The 17,625-nt window shown below is 42.5% G+C and overlaps 1 protein-coding gene across 15 annotated transcripts in view; it reads left to right on the top strand.

Moving 5' to 3' along the window:
* The window catches only part of FAM120B (family with sequence similarity 120B), a 112,401-nt gene that overhangs the window by 92,572 nt on the left and 2,204 nt on the right, over positions 1-17,625 (top strand). For 6 of the 15 annotated variants that reach the window (XM_045500362.1, XM_045500361.1, XM_045500363.1 and 3 more), the window contains 2 exons: positions 3,635-3,683; positions 15,886-16,499. In XM_045500362.1, the coding sequence (XP_045356318.1) occupies positions 3,635-3,683; positions 15,886-16,159 (323 nt within the window). In that variant the 3' untranslated portion in view covers positions 16,160-16,499. Of the gene's footprint in view, positions 1-3,634; positions 3,684-4,217; positions 4,407-15,885; positions 16,500-17,625 lie in introns of those variants that run through there. The other 9 variants (XR_006717753.1, XR_006717754.1, XR_006717755.1 and 6 more) reach the window with 5 other exon arrangements.

The raw sequence follows: 17,625 nt of genomic DNA on the forward strand, positions 1-17,625 counted from the left end.
TTAGAAGGTAGTGCAGTTGATTGAGCTGAACCACAAAGAGAGAACCCAGAAGACGAAGGAGGGTTTGTAAACTGACCTAAAGTCAGACTCTGACACCCGGAGCTGTGGGCTCGCGTCTGCGAAGGTGGCACTCCACGTGCCCTCTGGTTGGACCCGTGGTGTGTGCACGACGTCAGTGCTTACTCAGCCTGTCGAGCTGAGCCGCCCTAAGGGTGCCTACATGCAGCAGGTGGCCCCCCCAGCCTGGAGGCTCCACAGTGTGTGGCCTTGCCCCGTGGGGCTGTCTGCCTCTCCTTGGGGCTCCTATCTCGTTAAGAACGACACGTCTTCCAGCAGCCAGGCGGAGTCGGACAAATGCACATGGAGTGTGCATCTCCCCCGTCTTCACTGGGGTCCGAGAAGACCCCTCTGAGAGGTGGTGTTTAAGCAGAGATCCGGTGAGAGGGAGCAGCCACCAGACGCCTACGGGAGGGGTGTGCGCAGAAGGCGGGGCCCTCGGGACCCCGTGTGGCTGGAAGGGGAGCAGGAGGCAGGCAGCAGAGGAGCTGACCTTTCAGAGCCTCACGACACTGGTCAGAGCCCTGGAAGTTCACTTCAGATGGGATGCTCCATGTGTCCATTCTGGAGAGATGTTGCCTTAGTCACCAGACCGCCACCCACAGATCTCAGAGCCTGTGGACCTTCAGTACAAAGCTGGTGACGAACCTCTTCTGTCATGCTAGCAGGGTGTGACCTGTAGGCCCCCATCCTGTGTTTGAAATACGTGTGTGATGGGCTTGGAGCGGAGAGCGGGTCCAGCCCTGTCCGTCTGCGTATCCCGTCCCACGTATGTTTAAGTAGCAGGACTCTGGGTCCCTGTCACCCTTAAAGCTACGGTGCTGTCCAGCTCGCAAGGCCCTGGCCCCTCCAGGTGAGGATCAGAGTGCACCCACCGAGCTCAGGCAAGCAGAATGAGGGCAGGCGTGCCTTCCAGGCAGCCCGGCGTGACGGGGTGCACGTGGTCCTCCCCGCGTTCCTCTGAGCAGATGACAGAGGCTCCCCGGCAGCCGCTCTCCCCGACATCACTGCTCCCCGCGTATGGCCTGGTGTGGAAATGGAAACCTTCCTCTTAATCGCCTTGGGCTTAGGCTTGTCTCCTTTTCTTCCTGCTGGTGTCGCACGTCAGGAAAGATGAGATAGTACGAAGTCAGGGAGAGGGGGGCTGCAAGGGAAGCCCGGGCACGTTAGAGGGGAGGAGGTGGCGAGTTCTGCGGGGAGGTGAGCACGGTCACCTGGGCCAGACGTGGGCCAGACGACCACCACGTGCGCATTTCCGCTTCCAGGCCTCCCGCTCACGTGCTACATGCCCTCAGTCACGGCCTGGCAGCCTTGGTGTCCTCCTGGCCCTGAGCCCTGTGGTTCCGCCGGGGAGTAGCAACACTCGAGTGATGATGGTGGCGCCACTCTCAGACATGCCATCGAGGACGTGCCTCACCTTGCCCCAAGCCTGGTGCCCTGGAATTCGAGCTTTTCGGAAAAAGAGAAGGCTCTGCAGGATTTCTTAATAATTCATCTCATCTTTCCCCGAGGAGGCCTGCTGCAGTGGGTTCTCACGGGCAAGCGCGGCCTCAGATCCTGGACTCAGCACTCGCCCGTGGACCTGACCCTAGCAGGTCGCAGGGCCTCTGGGTCTGTCTGCCGTGAAGGCCACACAGAAAGGGCTTCTCGCTTCGGGTGTGATTCCCCCACCCACAGGACCAGCCTGGATTTCCGGGAACATTGGGAACTCTCGGGGATGTTTGTCAGGCTGGGTGCTAGACCACGGAGAATCAAGGAAACCCTGATGGCCTCAACGGCCCAAGCCCGCAGCTGCTTCAGAAGTGCCCTGGTTTGAGCCCAATCCCTCCTCAGGGGACGGGACCGCGGTGGTAACATAAGAGTCCGGGAGTGGTGGTGCCTGAGGGATTGGGGCTGAAAAACGTGCCCGGGAGACCTCGGTCAAAGGCAAACGAGGTGGCTTGCGTTAGGGTCAGATGTCAGAACTTGTGGACGGGGATGCGGGCCTCCAGAGCACAGTCCCTGGCAGTGGACGCAGCAGCACGTGCAGATTTGCCGAGCGGGACATCGTGTGTCAGCCGCACTCAAATTAAAACCAAAAAGAATTTGGGCGTGGGGGCGTGAGGAATTGAAAGGCTCCTGCAGGACAGTGGTTAAGCACGGACACCGTTTCATTTGCATTTTGCCTCACGTGGAAAAATGTTCACAAAAATTTTGTTGGTGGTACCAGTATGTTTTCTAATCTCAGATGTGTCTGCATAAAGTACATGTTCACACGCATATGTCACGCCTTTTATTTGTTAGGACTGGAGCATTGTTTGAGGGCACGTCATCCCCTTGTTCAGCTTTAGTTGCTGTAAAAGAATTACATCGTCTTTACTTGGCCCCCACGCATTTTGCTGGGTTTTATCTACCCTTGAACTCCTATTTTAGCATTTTTTAGAGGTATCTGAGTAGTCTAAGTGGAAAGTTGTCAGTACTGCCTGGACAGAGTTAATGGGAAAAATTCTTTGTTTTAAGTGAAAAACTAAAAACGCCTCGGAATGAACATACTGAGTTACTGAGACAGTTGGGGAGTTTCCGGGGCCGGTGCCTGCCTGGCCCGACGGAGGAGCGGGGAGCCTGCCCACTCTGCCGGGCAGGGAGACTCAGACACAGAGCTGCGGGGCCCTTCAGCGGCACCAGCCTCCCTGTGAAGCATTTGCTTCCAGGCCTGTGAAGTGCAGTGGGGGAACATCAAAGCCGCTAAAGTGAGAACATTTGAACATCTTCCTTTCTGTTGGTGAGAAATGTGTTAAATTCCACAGTCAGTAGCAAAGCACATTTGCCTGTGATTTCTTGAGCTTCTCACTTATCGGTGGTAAGGTGGTAATTCTGTAGGAGGCCTGGGCTGTTGTAAAACCACCTCTGGTCATCTGTGATAACAAGGTGGGGCCTGGAAACCTCATTCTGGCCTTGCTGTGACCTTCTCCTGCCACCCAGCCCTCTGCCAGAGCCCCTGCCAGCCTCACACTCCTGGGAGGGACAAAGGCCGCCCTCAGTGGGAGAGGCATGGGCGTCTTCAGTCAAGCAGAAGCATGGAAAGCTTTGTAGGAAAAGTGTCATTTTCTGAATGTGAAAACAGCCACCTTTTTTGATGGCAGGCTGGCTGTCTTCTGGTTCTCGCCTGCCACTCCCTGTATAGCGGGGGACAAAAAGTGGCCGGCTGCACTGGGAAGGGAACCTCCGCACTCAGCTGTAGGGCCACACGTTGCTTTTTCCGTCCTTGGCAAAGTGTCCTCCGTGAGCCATCTGCTTACGAAGTTCCTTTCCCAATATCATTGGCAGCAGAGACCGTCTAGATTCAGTGCAGGTGGTTGGACACTGCTCCGTCTAACAGCAGAACCGCCTCTTAATTAATTGCTTCCTACTCTAATGGAAAGCGTGTGCAACAAACTTTTAATCACAGTGGCAACATCAGAGAAGAGAGTAGTAAGTTATGTCCTCCAAGTACAACTCAGCATGTTTTTACGCATACTTAGAAATGTGCGGTTTTCGCAGTTTGAATTTAGAGAAATGTAATTAACTTAGTTATGGTTTGCATGTCTGTTTGGTGCAGGAAACAGACAGTATGAGCCTGACCATTGGAGAAGATACTCCTCTTCCGGGTAAGTGCACCTCTTACAGCCTCAGATAAATCCATCTTATCAAAGATGGAAGTCAGGTATCTGCCTTTGTAACCTAAATCTTTCATATCAGTTGCTAAACTTTAAAATAATTTAGACGTTAAATTCTGACGTGGGGCTAAGTGAACACGGTTTTCAGATAGATGAGTTTGCTTCTAGAAAGAGTGTGGACAGAAAGAGACCCCGAGTCTGGACTTAGAGTCCTGGGGATACGCCCTTCTCGAAAGTGAGGCGCTCAGAACAGCATAACAGTTGTGTCCTTGGGGAGAAACAGTCTGTGAGGTCTAGACCTAGCTTTTCATGAAAAGGAAAAACATCCTTTTCAGTGGCTTCTCCCTCGTATCATCCAAAAAAGCTCTCTGTTGACTTATTTTCAGAGGTCGTGCCTGAGTCCGTGGCCCCAAACAGTTGTTAACAACCATAAGTTCTTCATCTGCGTCTGTGGGGAATGGTTGTTTTTTTCTTTTCTTCAGTGAGTTGGAATCTTACTGTGTCTTGCTTTTTTTAACTTGACAGCAGATTGTAACGATTGGAGACATGATGCCCTGTGGTTGTAGAATATTCCAAGAATTGCTTTCTAATTATAAATACAGAGAAAGAAGTCACAACCTCCTTCTCGCCTTCCTGGCGGGAGACCCTGCTCTGCATGGAGGGCCCAGCCCTGCCTGGGAAGCATAACAGTGTGTGGCCCGCGGGTCTGTTCCGGTAGTGTCGTCCTTTCCATTTTACTTTTGCCAGGCCCCAGCTCAGAGTTCTGACAGCAGTTGTGTGGGGCAGGCCTGGGTCCATCAGACAGGAGGCCTGGGGGGGGGGCTGTGGGAGGAGGCAGTAGTTGAGTGTCAGCAGCCTACTTTATGACGCCACTAATGAACGGTTCATTTGTTGCTCTGGTCTGAACATTGAAGGGGTTTTGTTTTTAAAAAACCATCCTAGACACATCCAAGTTTCATGGGAGAATTTTCAGGTAATTCAAGAATTGAAATTGTGAGGCCAAAATTGTACTGAGCTCAACCCCTGGGGTATTGACAATGGAAAGAAATCTAGATTAGCGGTTAGGAGACAAAGGCCGTCCTGCACCACACGCCGTGGCTCTGGAGGTTCCCAGAAACTCTCAGAAATGTGCGTGCGTGTTGCCCAGAGGACACGTCCAGCTGCTGCTGTCTGGAAAAACCAAAGAAGCCCTGAGCATAGTCACAGTCCGGTCTGTATATTGCGCTGGATGAATTCCCCCAACAGCTCAAGTATGCAGAGCTCCTGGCTTTGTCTTGCCTGAAAATCCCAGCTAGCATTTACCAAAACAGGGATACAGTCTCCAGATATTTTTATGTTTGAAGCATCCTCACCACTTCCTGCAATTCCTTATGAAGGACATTTCCATATCTAATTACTTTTCATGCAAGTCTTGTAGGACCTACAACCTAATTTCCCATCTTTACAAATAAGTTTTTTTCATTCTACTTCTGGTGTTTCCTATCTAAGTATTAATATTCTTTCATTTCTGCTCATTGGAGACCACTGCTGCTTCTAGAAGTTTCACTTCTTTGCTGCTATTTTTATAACTTTGAGATAAATTCTCATCCCTTAGACTAAAAGAGTAGACCTCCATGAAAATCATTTCCCCCTTTTATAATATCTGAATTCTAACTTGAGAATAAAATATTTGAGGTCCGTTAGCAAGCTTAAGTAAGCCATTGAGTTTGTATAATCTTTCTTGGGTTTGAAAAGCCAGTACAGTAAGTTTCTGTGATCTTGTTATTGTTCCGTAGGTTAATTACCTCTGCAGCCTAGTCTTTTGACAAAATGTCCATATATCAATTTAAAGGTGAAAATAAAACAATATATCACTCATAAGTAAATATAGTTTCAGGGATGCCTGGCCAGCTCGGTTGGGCGTCCGACTTCAGCTCAGATCATGATCTCACGGTCAGGGCTCTGTGCTGACGGCTCAGAGCCTAGGGCCTGCTTCCGATTCTGTGTCTCCCTCTCTCTCTGTTCCTCCCCCACTTGTGCTCTCTCAAAAATGAATAAACGTTAAAAAAATTTTTTTAATAATACAATAAATATATTTCACATTTCTTTCATTATTTGGACTTTTCACCATCCAATATGTTGGGATCTTGGTGAAGGAAAGGATGTTGAATTTTGTCAAGTGCTATTTCTGTATCAATTGAGATGACCATATAATTTTTTTATTCTTCATTTCTCAATGTGGTGTATCATGTTGATTGTTCTGCATATGTTGAACATTTCTTGCGTCCAAGGGATAAATATCACTGATCAAGGTATATGATCCCTTAAATATGCTGTTGAATTTGGTTTGCTGGTATTTTGTTGAGGATTTCTGCATCCTTGTTTATCAGGGCTATTGGCCTATAGTTTTCTTATAGTGTCCTTGTCTGGTTTTGATATCAGGGTATCATGGCTTCGTAAAATGAGTTTGGAAGTTTTCCTTCTCTTTCAGTTTTTTGGAAGAGTTTGAGAAAAATTGACATTAATTCTTCTTTCAATGTTTGGTAGAATTCACCAGGAAAGCCTGGTCCTGGACTTTCCTTTGTTGGGAGCTTTTTAATTACTGATTCAGTCTCCTTTCTCATGGATTCGTCTGTTCAGATTATCTGTCTGATCATGATTCAGTCTTTATAGGTTGTATGTTTCTAGGAATTCATTTGTTTCTTCCAGGTTGTCTAGCTGTTGGCATATCATTGTTCATAGTAGTCACATCTGTAGTATCAGTTGTCATTTCTCCTTGAGTGATCTTTTTCTCTTGTCAGTCTAGCTAAAGGTTTGTCAGTTTTGTTTATCTTTTCAAAAAACCAATTTAGTTATATTTATCTTTTTCATTGTCTTTCTTGTCCCATTTATTATTTTTCTTTTAATCTTTGTTCTTTCTGCTGTCTTTGGGCTTAGGATTTTTTTTTTTCTAGTTTCTTGAGGTCTAAAGTTAGGTTGTTGAATTGAGGTGTTTCTTTTTTCTAATGTAGTAGGCATTTATTACTATAAATATCCCTCTCAGAACTGCTTTGGTTGCATCCTATTAGTTTTGTTTCCCACTAGTTTTTGTATGTTGGATTTCTGTTTTTGTTTGTCTCAAGATACGTTTTGATTTCTTCTTGACCTACCTGCTGGTTGTTCAAGAATGTGTTGTTTAATTTCCACAGATCTGTGAATTTTCCAGTTTTCCTCCTCTTATTGGTTTCTAGTTTCACACCACTGTGATCAGAAAATATACTTAATATAATTTCGATCTTGTTAAGTTTTTAAGACTTGTTTCATGGCCTAATCTATGATCTATCCTGAGGAATATTCTGTGTGTGTGCTTGAGAATAGTGTGTATTCTTCTGTTTTGTAGATGTCTGTCAGGGTCATCTGGTCTAAAGTGTCGTTCAAGTCCAATGTTTCTTTATTGATTTGCTGTTTAGGTGACATACTCACTGTTGAAAGTCCCCTCCTGTTATTATATTGCTATCTATTTTTCCCTTCAGTTGTGTTAATATTTTCTTCATTTGTTTGCAAAATGTATCATCCTTTCATGGTAAAAGCTCTCAACAAAGTAGGTATAGAAGGAACGTACCTCAACTTAATAAAGGCCAACCAACCCATAGCTAGCATCATATTCAATAGTGACATCTTTCTCTAAGATCAGGAATAAGAGCAGGATGTCCACTCTCACCACTTCTCTGCAGCATAGTACTAAAAATTCTAGCCAGAGCAATTAGGCAAGAAAAAGAAATAAAGGAAGTAAGATCTGCTTGATGACATGATTGCATATGTAGAACACCCTAAAGACTTCATCCAAAAACTGTTAGAACTTTGAATGAATCCAGTAAAGTTGCAGGACACAAGATCAATATAACATTTCTATAGGCTAACAATAGATTATTCAAAAGGGAAATTAAGAAAATCTAATTACGGTGGCATCAAAAAGAATGAAATACTTAGAAATAAATTTAACCAAGGAGGTGAAAGATCTGTATAATATAAAGTACAAAACACTGATGAAAAAAATTGAAGACACAAATAAATGCAAAGATATCTTGGGTTCATGGATCAGAAGAATTAATATTGTTAAAATGTCTACACTACCCAAAACAATCCACAGGTTCAGTGTAATCCCTATTAAAATTTCAATGGCAGTTTCCCAAAAATAAAACAAATAATCCTAAAATTTGTATGGAACCACAAAATACCCCAAATACCTAAAGCAATCTTGAGAAAGAATAACCAAGCTAGAGGTGTCACATTTCTTGATGTCAAACTATATTACAAAGCCAAACTAATCAAAATAGTGTGGTATTTACATAAAAATAGGCTCAGAGCTCAATGGAACAGAATAGAGAGCCTCATATGTATGGTCAACTAATCTTCAAAGTGGCTCCAAGAACACACAATGGAAAAAAGACAGTGTCTTTAATAATTTATATTAGGAAAACTGAATATCCACATGTGTAAGAATGAAATTAGAGCCTTAACTTACATAAAAATGGATTAAAGACTTAAACATAAGATCTAAAATTGGAAAACTCCCGGAAGAAAATATAGGGAATAACCTCCTTGACATTGGTCTTGTAAATATTTTGGATATGACACCAAAGCACAGACAACAAAAGCAAAATAAACAAGTGGTGCTGCATCAAACTAAAAAGCTCCTGCACAGCAAAGGAAACATTGTGATCAAAGTGAAGAGGCAACCTATAGAATGGGAGAAAATATTTGTGAACCATATATCTGATAAGACGTTAACATCTAAATATATAAAGAACTATTATAACTCAAGAGTAAAAACAAAACAAAAAACAAGCCCCCCCCCAAAAAAAAAAAACCCAGATAACCCAATTGAAAAAGGGGCAAAGGAAATGAATAGACATTTCTCCAAAGAAGACATACAGGTGGCCAACAGGTACATGAAAAGATGCTCAACATTTCTAATCATCAGGGAAATGCAAATCAAAACCACAGTGAGCTATTACCTCATACCTGTTAGAATGGCCGTCATCAAAAAGACAAGAGACAAGTGTTGGTGAGGATGTGGAGAAAAAGAAACACTTGTGCACCATTGATGGAATGTCAAAAATTGATACAGCCACTGCGGAACACAGTATGGCAGTTGCTCAAAAATTAAAAATGGAGGGGCACCTGGTGGCTCAGCCAATTAAGTGTCCAACTCGATTTCAGTTCAAGTCATGATCTCACAGTTTGTGAGTTCGAGCCCTGCGTTGGGCTCCATGCTGGCAGCACAGAGCTTTCTTGGGATTCTCTATCTTTCACTCTGTTCCTGCCCTGATCACACTTGCGCGCTCTCTCTCTCTCTCTCTCTCTCTCTCTCTCTCTCTCAAAATAAAGAAACAAATAAATAACTGACACCATGGGGGACGCCTGGGTGACTCAATGGGTTAAGCATCTGACTTCAGCTTAGGTCATGATCTCATGGTTTGTGAGTTTGAGCCCCACATCAGGCTCTGTGCTGACAGCTCAGAGCCTGGAGCCTGTTTCAGATTCTGTCTCCTTCTCTGTCTGCTGCTCTCCACTCAGGCTCTGTCTTTCTCTCTCAAATAAATAAAGATTAAAAAAAAAAAAATAACCAACACCATGGAAATAAAAAGAATTATAAGAGAATCCTACGAAAAATCACATCCCAACAAATTGGACAACCTAGAAGAAATGGATAAATTCCTAGAAACATAGAGTCTTCCACATTGAATCAGGAAGAAATAGAAAATCTGACCAGACCAATTACTAGTAATGAGATTGAATTGGTAATCAAATAACTTCCATTAAGCAATAGTCCAGGACCAGATGAATTCTACCAGTCACTTTTTTAAAGTATATTTACTTATTTTGGGAGAGAGAGAGCATGTGTGTGAGGGAGAGGAGCATAGAGAGAGGAGAGAGAGAGAATCCCAAGCAGGCTCCACACTGTCAGTTCAGAGCCCAACATAGGACTTGAACTCACAAACTGTGAGATTATGACCTAAGCCAAAATCAAGAGTCAGACACTTAACTGACCAGGCCACCTAGGTATCCCTCTATCAGTCATTTAAAGAGGAGTTAATACATATTCTTCTCAAACTATTCAAAATAGAAGAGAGAGAAAAGCTTCCAGATACACTCTGTGAGTCCAGCATTGCCCTTATATAGAAACCAAAAATATTATAATAGGAGAAAATCATAGTCCGGTATCCCTGATGAACATAGATGCAAAAATTCTCAACAAGATAGTAGCAAACTGAATTCAACAATATATTAAAGGATCATTCACTCCAATCTAGTGAGATTTATTCTGGGGACGGAAGGATGGTTCAATATCTGCAAACCAGTAAACACAATGCACAACATTAACAAAATAAAAAAAATTACATGATCTTCTCACTAGATGCAGAAAAAGCATTTGACAAAATTCAGCATCTGTTCATGATAAAAACTCAATAAAGTGGGTTTAGAGGGAACATCAACATAATAAAGGTCATATGTGACAAACCCATTGCTAACATCATACTCAGTGGTGAAAGAGCTTTTCTGCTAAGATCAAGAACAAGACAAGGATGTACACACTTGCAACTTTTATTCAACAAAGTACTGGAAGTCCTAGCCACAGCAGTCAGACAACAAAAAGAAATAAAAGGCATCCACTTTGACAAGGAAGAAGTAAAACTGCCATTATTTGCAAATCACGTATTATACACACAGAACCCCAAAGACTCCACCAAAAAACTATTAGAACTAACAAATGCAGTAAGTTGCAGGATACAAAATTAATACACAAAATTCTGTTGCATTTCTATACACTAATAATGAAATAGAAGAAATTAAAAAAAAATCCATTTACAGTTGCACCAAAAAGAATAAAATATCTAGGAATAAATGGTTTTAATGAAGGGGATGAAAGACCTATACTCTGAAAACTATAAAACATTGATGAAAGAAATTGAAGAAGATACAATGGAACAAATGTACAATGTACAAATGTACAAAAGATACAGTGTACAAAAACAAATGGAACAATACATCATGCTCAGGGATTGGAAGAATTAATATTGTTAAAATGTCCATACTATCCAAAGCAATCCACAGATTCAGTGCAATCCCTATCAAAATACCAATAGCATTTTTTACATATTTAGCATGAATAGTACTAAAATTTATATGGAACCACAAAAGACCCTGGATAGCCAAAGCAATCCTGAGAAAGAACAGTGTTGGGTTTCACAATCCCAGGTTTCCAGATATACTATAAAGCTATAATCAGAACAGTATGGTACTGACACGTATGTGTCAAATATGTGTATGTGACAGACATGGATCAGTGGATCAAAATAGCCCAAATGCACACTACATGGTCAGTTAAGCTATGACAAAAGAGGCAAAAAATGTACAATGGGAATAAGACAGTCTCTTCCATAAATGGTGTTGGGAAAACTGGACAGCCACTTGCAAGAGAATGAAACTGGACCGCTGTCTTACACCACACACAAAAATAAACTGAAAATAGATTAAAGACACCAGTGTGAGACCTGAAACCATAAAACTTGTAGAAGAAAACCAAGACAGTAATAGATAGGTCTCCTCAGGCAAGGGAAATAAAAGCAAAAATAAACAATTGAGACTACACCAAAATAAAAAGTTTGTTATACAGTGAAGGAAGCCATCAACAAAACAAAAAGACAACCTACCGAGGAGAAGATATTTGCAAATACTATATCTGATAAAGTGTTAATATCCAAAATATATAAAGAACTTCTAAAACTCAACACCAAAAAAAACAAATAATAAAATTTAGAAATGGGCAGAGGACTTGAACATTTTCCCAAAGACATGCAGATGGCCAGCAGACACATGAAAAGATGCTCAACGTCACTAATCATCTGGAAAATGCAGTCAGAACCATAATGAGGTATCACCTTACCTCTGTTAGAATGGGTAAAATCAAAGGAAATAATGTGTTCACAAAGATGGATTCACAGGAACCCTTGTGCACCATTGGTGGGAATGTAAATTGGTGCAGCCACTGTGGAAAATACTATAGAGGTTCCTCAAAAAAATTGGAAATATCATATGATCCAGTAATTCTATTACTTTTTACCCAAAGAAAACAAAACACTGTTTGAAAAAGATATATGCATCCCTTGTTCATTGCAGTATTTACAATAGCTAAATTATGGAAGAAACCCAAGCGTCCCTCTATAGATGATTGGATAAAGAAGATATAGTACATATACACAATGGAATATTACTGAGCCATAAAAAATGAGTTCTTTCCATTTGCAACAACATGGATGGACCTATAGGGTATTATGGTAACTGAAATTAAGTCAGACAGAAAAAGACAAATACCGTAAGATTTCACTCATAAGTGAAATCTAAAAAACAAATGAACAACAAGAAAAAAAAACAGAAACAGACCCATAAGCAAAGAACAAACTGGTGGTTGCCAGAAGGGCAAGGGATAGGGGGATGAGCAAAGTGGGTGAAGGGGAGTGGACGTTACAGACTGCCAGTTACGGCATGAATAAGTCACGGGATGAAAGGCACAGTAATGGGAATATAGTCAATGGTATTGTAATAGTGTATATGGTGACAGATGGAAGCAACATTTGTAGTATAATATATAAACTTGTCAAATTACTATGTTGTACACCTGAAACTAATGTGTTGTGTGTCAACTATAGTTCAAAAAAAGTTTCAATACACCAGGAAGATAAAACAATTACAAATGTTTGCTTACCAAATTACAGACACTTGAAATGTATGAAACAAAAATTGACAGAATTGAAAGAAATAATTCCATAATAATAGAGACTTTAATACTCCACTTTTAATAATAGAACAGCAGACAGAAAGTAAGGGAGGAAATAAAGGAATTAGACGACATGATAAACCAACTGGACCTAACTGACATCTGGAACACTCTTCAGGTTAGGCCTTATATTAGCCACAAAGCAAGTCTCTTTGATACACAGTGAGAGGAAGTTAGAAATCAACAACAGAAGGAAAACTGGCAAATTCATAAAATTGAAAATTAAACAGCATACTACTAAACAACCAATGGGTCATAGAAGAAATCACAAGGAAAAGCAGAAAATACTTAGCTGCAAATGAAAATGAAAACACAAAATACTAAACTCATGGGGTTCACCAAGAGCAGTGCTTGGAGAGAAATATGTAGCTATGAACACCTACGTTTTAAAAGGAAAAAGGATCTCAAATCAGTAGACTGTATTTCATCTTGAGGAACTATAAAAAGGAAAAGCAAACTAAACCCAAGGCTACCAAAAGGAAAGAAATAATAAAGATTAAAGTGGAGATATACAAAGTGCAGAATAGAAAAACAATAGAGAAAAATCAGTGAAATCTAGAATTGGTTCTTTAAAAAGATAGGGAAATTGAGAAATATTTAGATGAAAACAGAAAATAGAAATAAAATCAGAAATGGAAGTGAGGACACTGCAACTGACATGACAAAGATAAAAATGATTTTAAGAGCATGGCACGAAAACTTATATGCCAGTCTAGGAGAAATGGGCACATTCCTTAAAACTTAATAAATCACCTAAACGGACTGAAGAAAAAATAGAAAATCTCAATGGACTTTAATAAGTAACACGATTGAATTAGTAATTAGAAATCTGCAACAAAGAAAAGTCCTGGACCGGATTGCTTCTCTGTGAGTTCTACCAAGCATTTAAAAAAGAATTGACACCAATCCTTCTCAAACTGTCCAAAAAAAATTTTTTTAAAGACCAAATACTTAATGAGACCCAAATTTCCCTGATACCTAAGCCAGATAAGAACTTTATAAGAAAAGAAAATTATAAACCAATATAGTTTGTGAATATAAATGCAAAAATCTTCAACAAAATATTAATAAGTTGAATCTGATAGAATATTAAAAAGATGATTCACAGTGACCAAGTGGGATTTATTCCGGGAGTGAAAGGGTTATTCAATATAAAATAGGTGTAATATGCCACATTATTAAAATGAAGATGGCAGTCACATTCGATGCATTAAAAAAGACATTTGACAAAATCCAACATCCTTCCGTAATAAAAACCCTCACAGGTGCCTGGATGGCTCAGTCGGTTGAGCATCTGACTTCAGTTCAGCTCATGATCTCATGGTTCATGAGTTCAAGCCCCACATCAGGCTTTGCACGGACAGCACAGGTCCTGCTTCGGATTCTCTGCCCCTCTCCCTGTCTCTCTACCCCTCCCCCATGTGCACACTCTCTCTTTTCTCAAAAATAAACATTTAAAAATTGTTTAATTAAAATAAAGTTGATAAATATCAAAAACTCTCAGAAGACTAGGAATAGAGGTAAAATACCTCACCATGATAAAAGGTATTTATGAAAAACCCATAGTTAATATCATATTCAATGGTGGAAGGTGAGAAGCTTCCCCCTTAAGGTCAGGAACAAGGTGCCCACTTTCACCACTACTGTTCGGCCTTGTACTGGCATTCTAGCTAGAGCAGTTAGATAAGAAAAAAATAAAAGCATCCAAAATGAAAAGGAAGATGTAAAGCTGTCTCTAGCCATACATGTCATGAACTTATGTATAGAAAATCCAAACATTCCACAGGAAAGCTACCAAAGCTAATAAATTCACCAAAGCTGCAGAATTTAATAAGTCAACAGACAAAAATCCATTGTGTTTCTAACACCAGCAGTGAGTAATCAGGAAAGGAAATTAAGAAAGCAGTTTATTTATTCATTCATTCAAAGTATTTAATAGTGTGGGAAAATTGGATATCCCATGCAAAAGAATGAAATTAGACCCCTTACCTCACACCATATACCAAAATTAACTCAAACTGGGTCGAAGACCTAGACTCAAGGGCTGTAATATAAAACTCTCCCTATTTTTTTTTAAATGTTTATTAATTTGGAGAGAGAGAGCACCAGGGAGGGGCAGAGAGAGGGAGAGAGAGAAACCCCCAAGCAGTCTCTGTACTGTCAGGAGCAGAGCCCAGTGTGGGGCTGATCCTATAAACCGTGAGATCATGACCTAAGCCACCCAGGTGCCCCTAAAACTCTTTAAATAAAGCGTTGAGAAAATTTTCATGGAATTGGCTTTGGCAAAGACCTCACGGGTATGACACCAAAAGCATAGGCAACAAAAGAAAAAATAGATAAATTAGATTTTATCAGAATTTAAAAATTCGGTACAATAAAAAAATAATATTAAAAAAGTGAGGGGCGCCTGGGTGGTTCAGTCGGTTGGGCATCCAACTTCAGCTCAGGTTATGATCTCACAGTCCGTGAGTTTGAGCCCCATGTCGGGCTCTGCTGACAGCTCGGAGCCTGGAGCCTGCTTCAGATTCTGTGTCTCCCCCTCTCTCTGCCCCTCACCCGCTCACACTCGGTCTCTATCAAAAAATGAATAAAAGTTAAAAAAAAAAAAAAAGTGAAGGGGCACCCGGGTGGCTCAGTTGGTTGAGCGACCAACTTCGGCTCAGGTCATGACTTCATAGTTCATGGGTTCAAGCCCCGCGTTGGGCTCTGTGCTGGCAGCTTGGAGCCTGGAACCTGCTTCAGATTCTGTGTCTCCCTCTCTTTCTGTCTGTCTGTCTGTCTCTCTCTCTCTCTCTCTCAAAAATAAATACTAAAGAAGTGAAAAGACAATGTACTGAAAGAGAAAATGCTATGTTTCTGATAAGGGATTAATATCCAAAATATGTATATGTATAAAACCTCCATAACTTGACAACGAAAAGGTAACAGGGCTTGAATAGATTTTTCTTTTTTAAAAAGAAAATTTATTTTTTGAGAGAGAGCACACGTGAGCTGGGGAACGGCAGAGAGCAAGGGACAGAGGATCCCAAGCAGGCTGTGTACTTACAGCAGCAAGCCGCTGTGGGGCTTGAACCCCCAAACCGTGACACCGTGACCTGAGCTGAAGTCACATGCTTAACCAACTGAGCCACCCAGGTGTGAATAGACTTTTCTGTGAAGAAGATGTGTAAATGGCCAGGAAGCTCATCAAAGGATGCTCTGCATCATTTGTCACAGGAAATACAAGTCAAAACTGCAAGGTACCGCTTCACACCTACTAGGATGATACTACTACTACTAAACAGAAAATACTAAGTATTGACAAGCATGTGGAGAAACCTGACCCCCATGCGCTGCCGGAGGGAATGTGAAATGGTGCAGCCATGATGTTCATAACATCATTATCCACATCAGTCAACAGATGGGAACAACCCCAGTGTCCATCGGCAGAGAAATGGCTCCTTACTTGGCAGCTCTGCGGACAGGCTGCACCCCCGAGAAGTCGGTGGGGCAAGTCCTAGGAGCAGCCTCGGGCTTGGCTCCTGTCCCCACGGCCCAGCCTCTGGACACCTGGACTCCAGGAGAGCCCCCGCGTGGAATGCGATGGGGAATGCCACGGAAGGCAGCCCAAGCCAGCAGCCTTCCTGTCTCCAACACACCCGGCCAGCCGCCTCGCAGATGGCAGTGAGAAGCTGGTCAGCGTCTTTCAGATCTGGAACCTTCTTCCAATGATTTCTCTCGTGATGTACTTCCTTCCATCCTCTCTGCTCTCTGTTACTTGTCTCAGAGGTTAGACACTATCTTCCGGCCCTGTAATTGTCCTGTATTTTCTCTCCTCGTATCTTTGTCTTTTGCTCTGCTTTGTGGGAGATTACGTTACATTTGTCTCCCATTCTTTCTGATCTTTAATTGTGCTGTTTGTAAATTCTGAGAGCTCGGAATGTCTCTTTTTCATAGCATACTCTTCTGTTTCGTGGCTGCAACATTTATTTTGCATCTGAGCAAATTACACCAATAGTTGTGTTTTATTTTGTTTTTTCCTTCTTCCTTCATAGAATCTTCTTCTGTTTCTCTTTCTATATGTTTCTTTTGGTCTTTGTTTTTATTTTAGGATAAAAAAAATTTTTTTAATGTTTATTTATTTTTGAGAGAGACAGAGACAGAGCGCAAGCTGGGGAGGGGCAAGAGAAAGGGAGACAGAGAATCTGAAGCAGGCTCCAGGCTCCAAGCTCTGAGCTGTCAGCACAGGGCCCGATATGGGGCTGGAACCAATGGACCAGCATATCGTGACCTGAGCCAAAGCTGGACGCTCAACCAACTGAGCCACCCAGGCGCTCCTACTTTAGATTTTTGTTCTCACATGGCTGGCAATTCTTCAGGGCAGATTGTGTTGCAGAGTCAGGCATTGTAAAAGTGATGGGAAGCCAGTACCCCAGGTGAGGCTTTCAGCCACGGGACCCTTGGGGAGGTCCTGATGCTGAAACCCTTGACTCTTACCTCGGGTCATAGGAAGAGCCTTCCTGCTCTTCCTGGAGACACCAAGGGAATGACGTAATTACAAAAATCTGAGGAAGTCCTGGGGGACCATTTGTGACTGGGGTGAGGGGAAACAGTAGAGAAGGGCCCTAGAATGATCCTCAGGTCCCTGACTTGCATTGAGTTCAGATTTCAGTGCTATTAACTTGGGTAGGAAATACAAGGGAAGGAGAGTGAGTGTAGACAAGCTTTAACTTTTGGGTCCATTGTGATTGCGGTGCCCCTGCTGGCTGTGGTTGACTTTGGAGCAGAGAAGACCGGTTCAGTTTCTGCTCTGTGGCCTGCTGTGTGTATGGCCTTGGACGGCACACCTGGCCTCTCCACTCCTCGCTTCCTAGTGAGGGTGATGTCACCCCCGCCCCCAGGATTCAGTGGGAGGGTGCATATGCTCACATGCATCTTGCAGTGTGCAAACCCACAGTGAGCATGTCCTCTGTTGCATCCGCAGCGGTGAGCTCCTGTCAGAGGAGGCATCCGGGGGGTGACCGGAGAGGGATCCGGCAGGGCCAGCATTACTCAGCACATCGTAGAGACCTAGGCATTACATTTGTCTCCCAAGTCCTGGGCACCAGCACCTGCAGACCTGTGGGAAAGTGGGGGAGGCCTATGCAAGTGCCT

Source organism: Leopardus geoffroyi, chromosome B2 (genome assembly GCF_018350155.1).
Source record: "Leopardus geoffroyi isolate Oge1 chromosome B2, O.geoffroyi_Oge1_pat1.0, whole genome shotgun sequence".
Lineage (NCBI taxonomy): Eukaryota > Metazoa > Chordata > Mammalia > Carnivora > Felidae > Leopardus > Leopardus geoffroyi.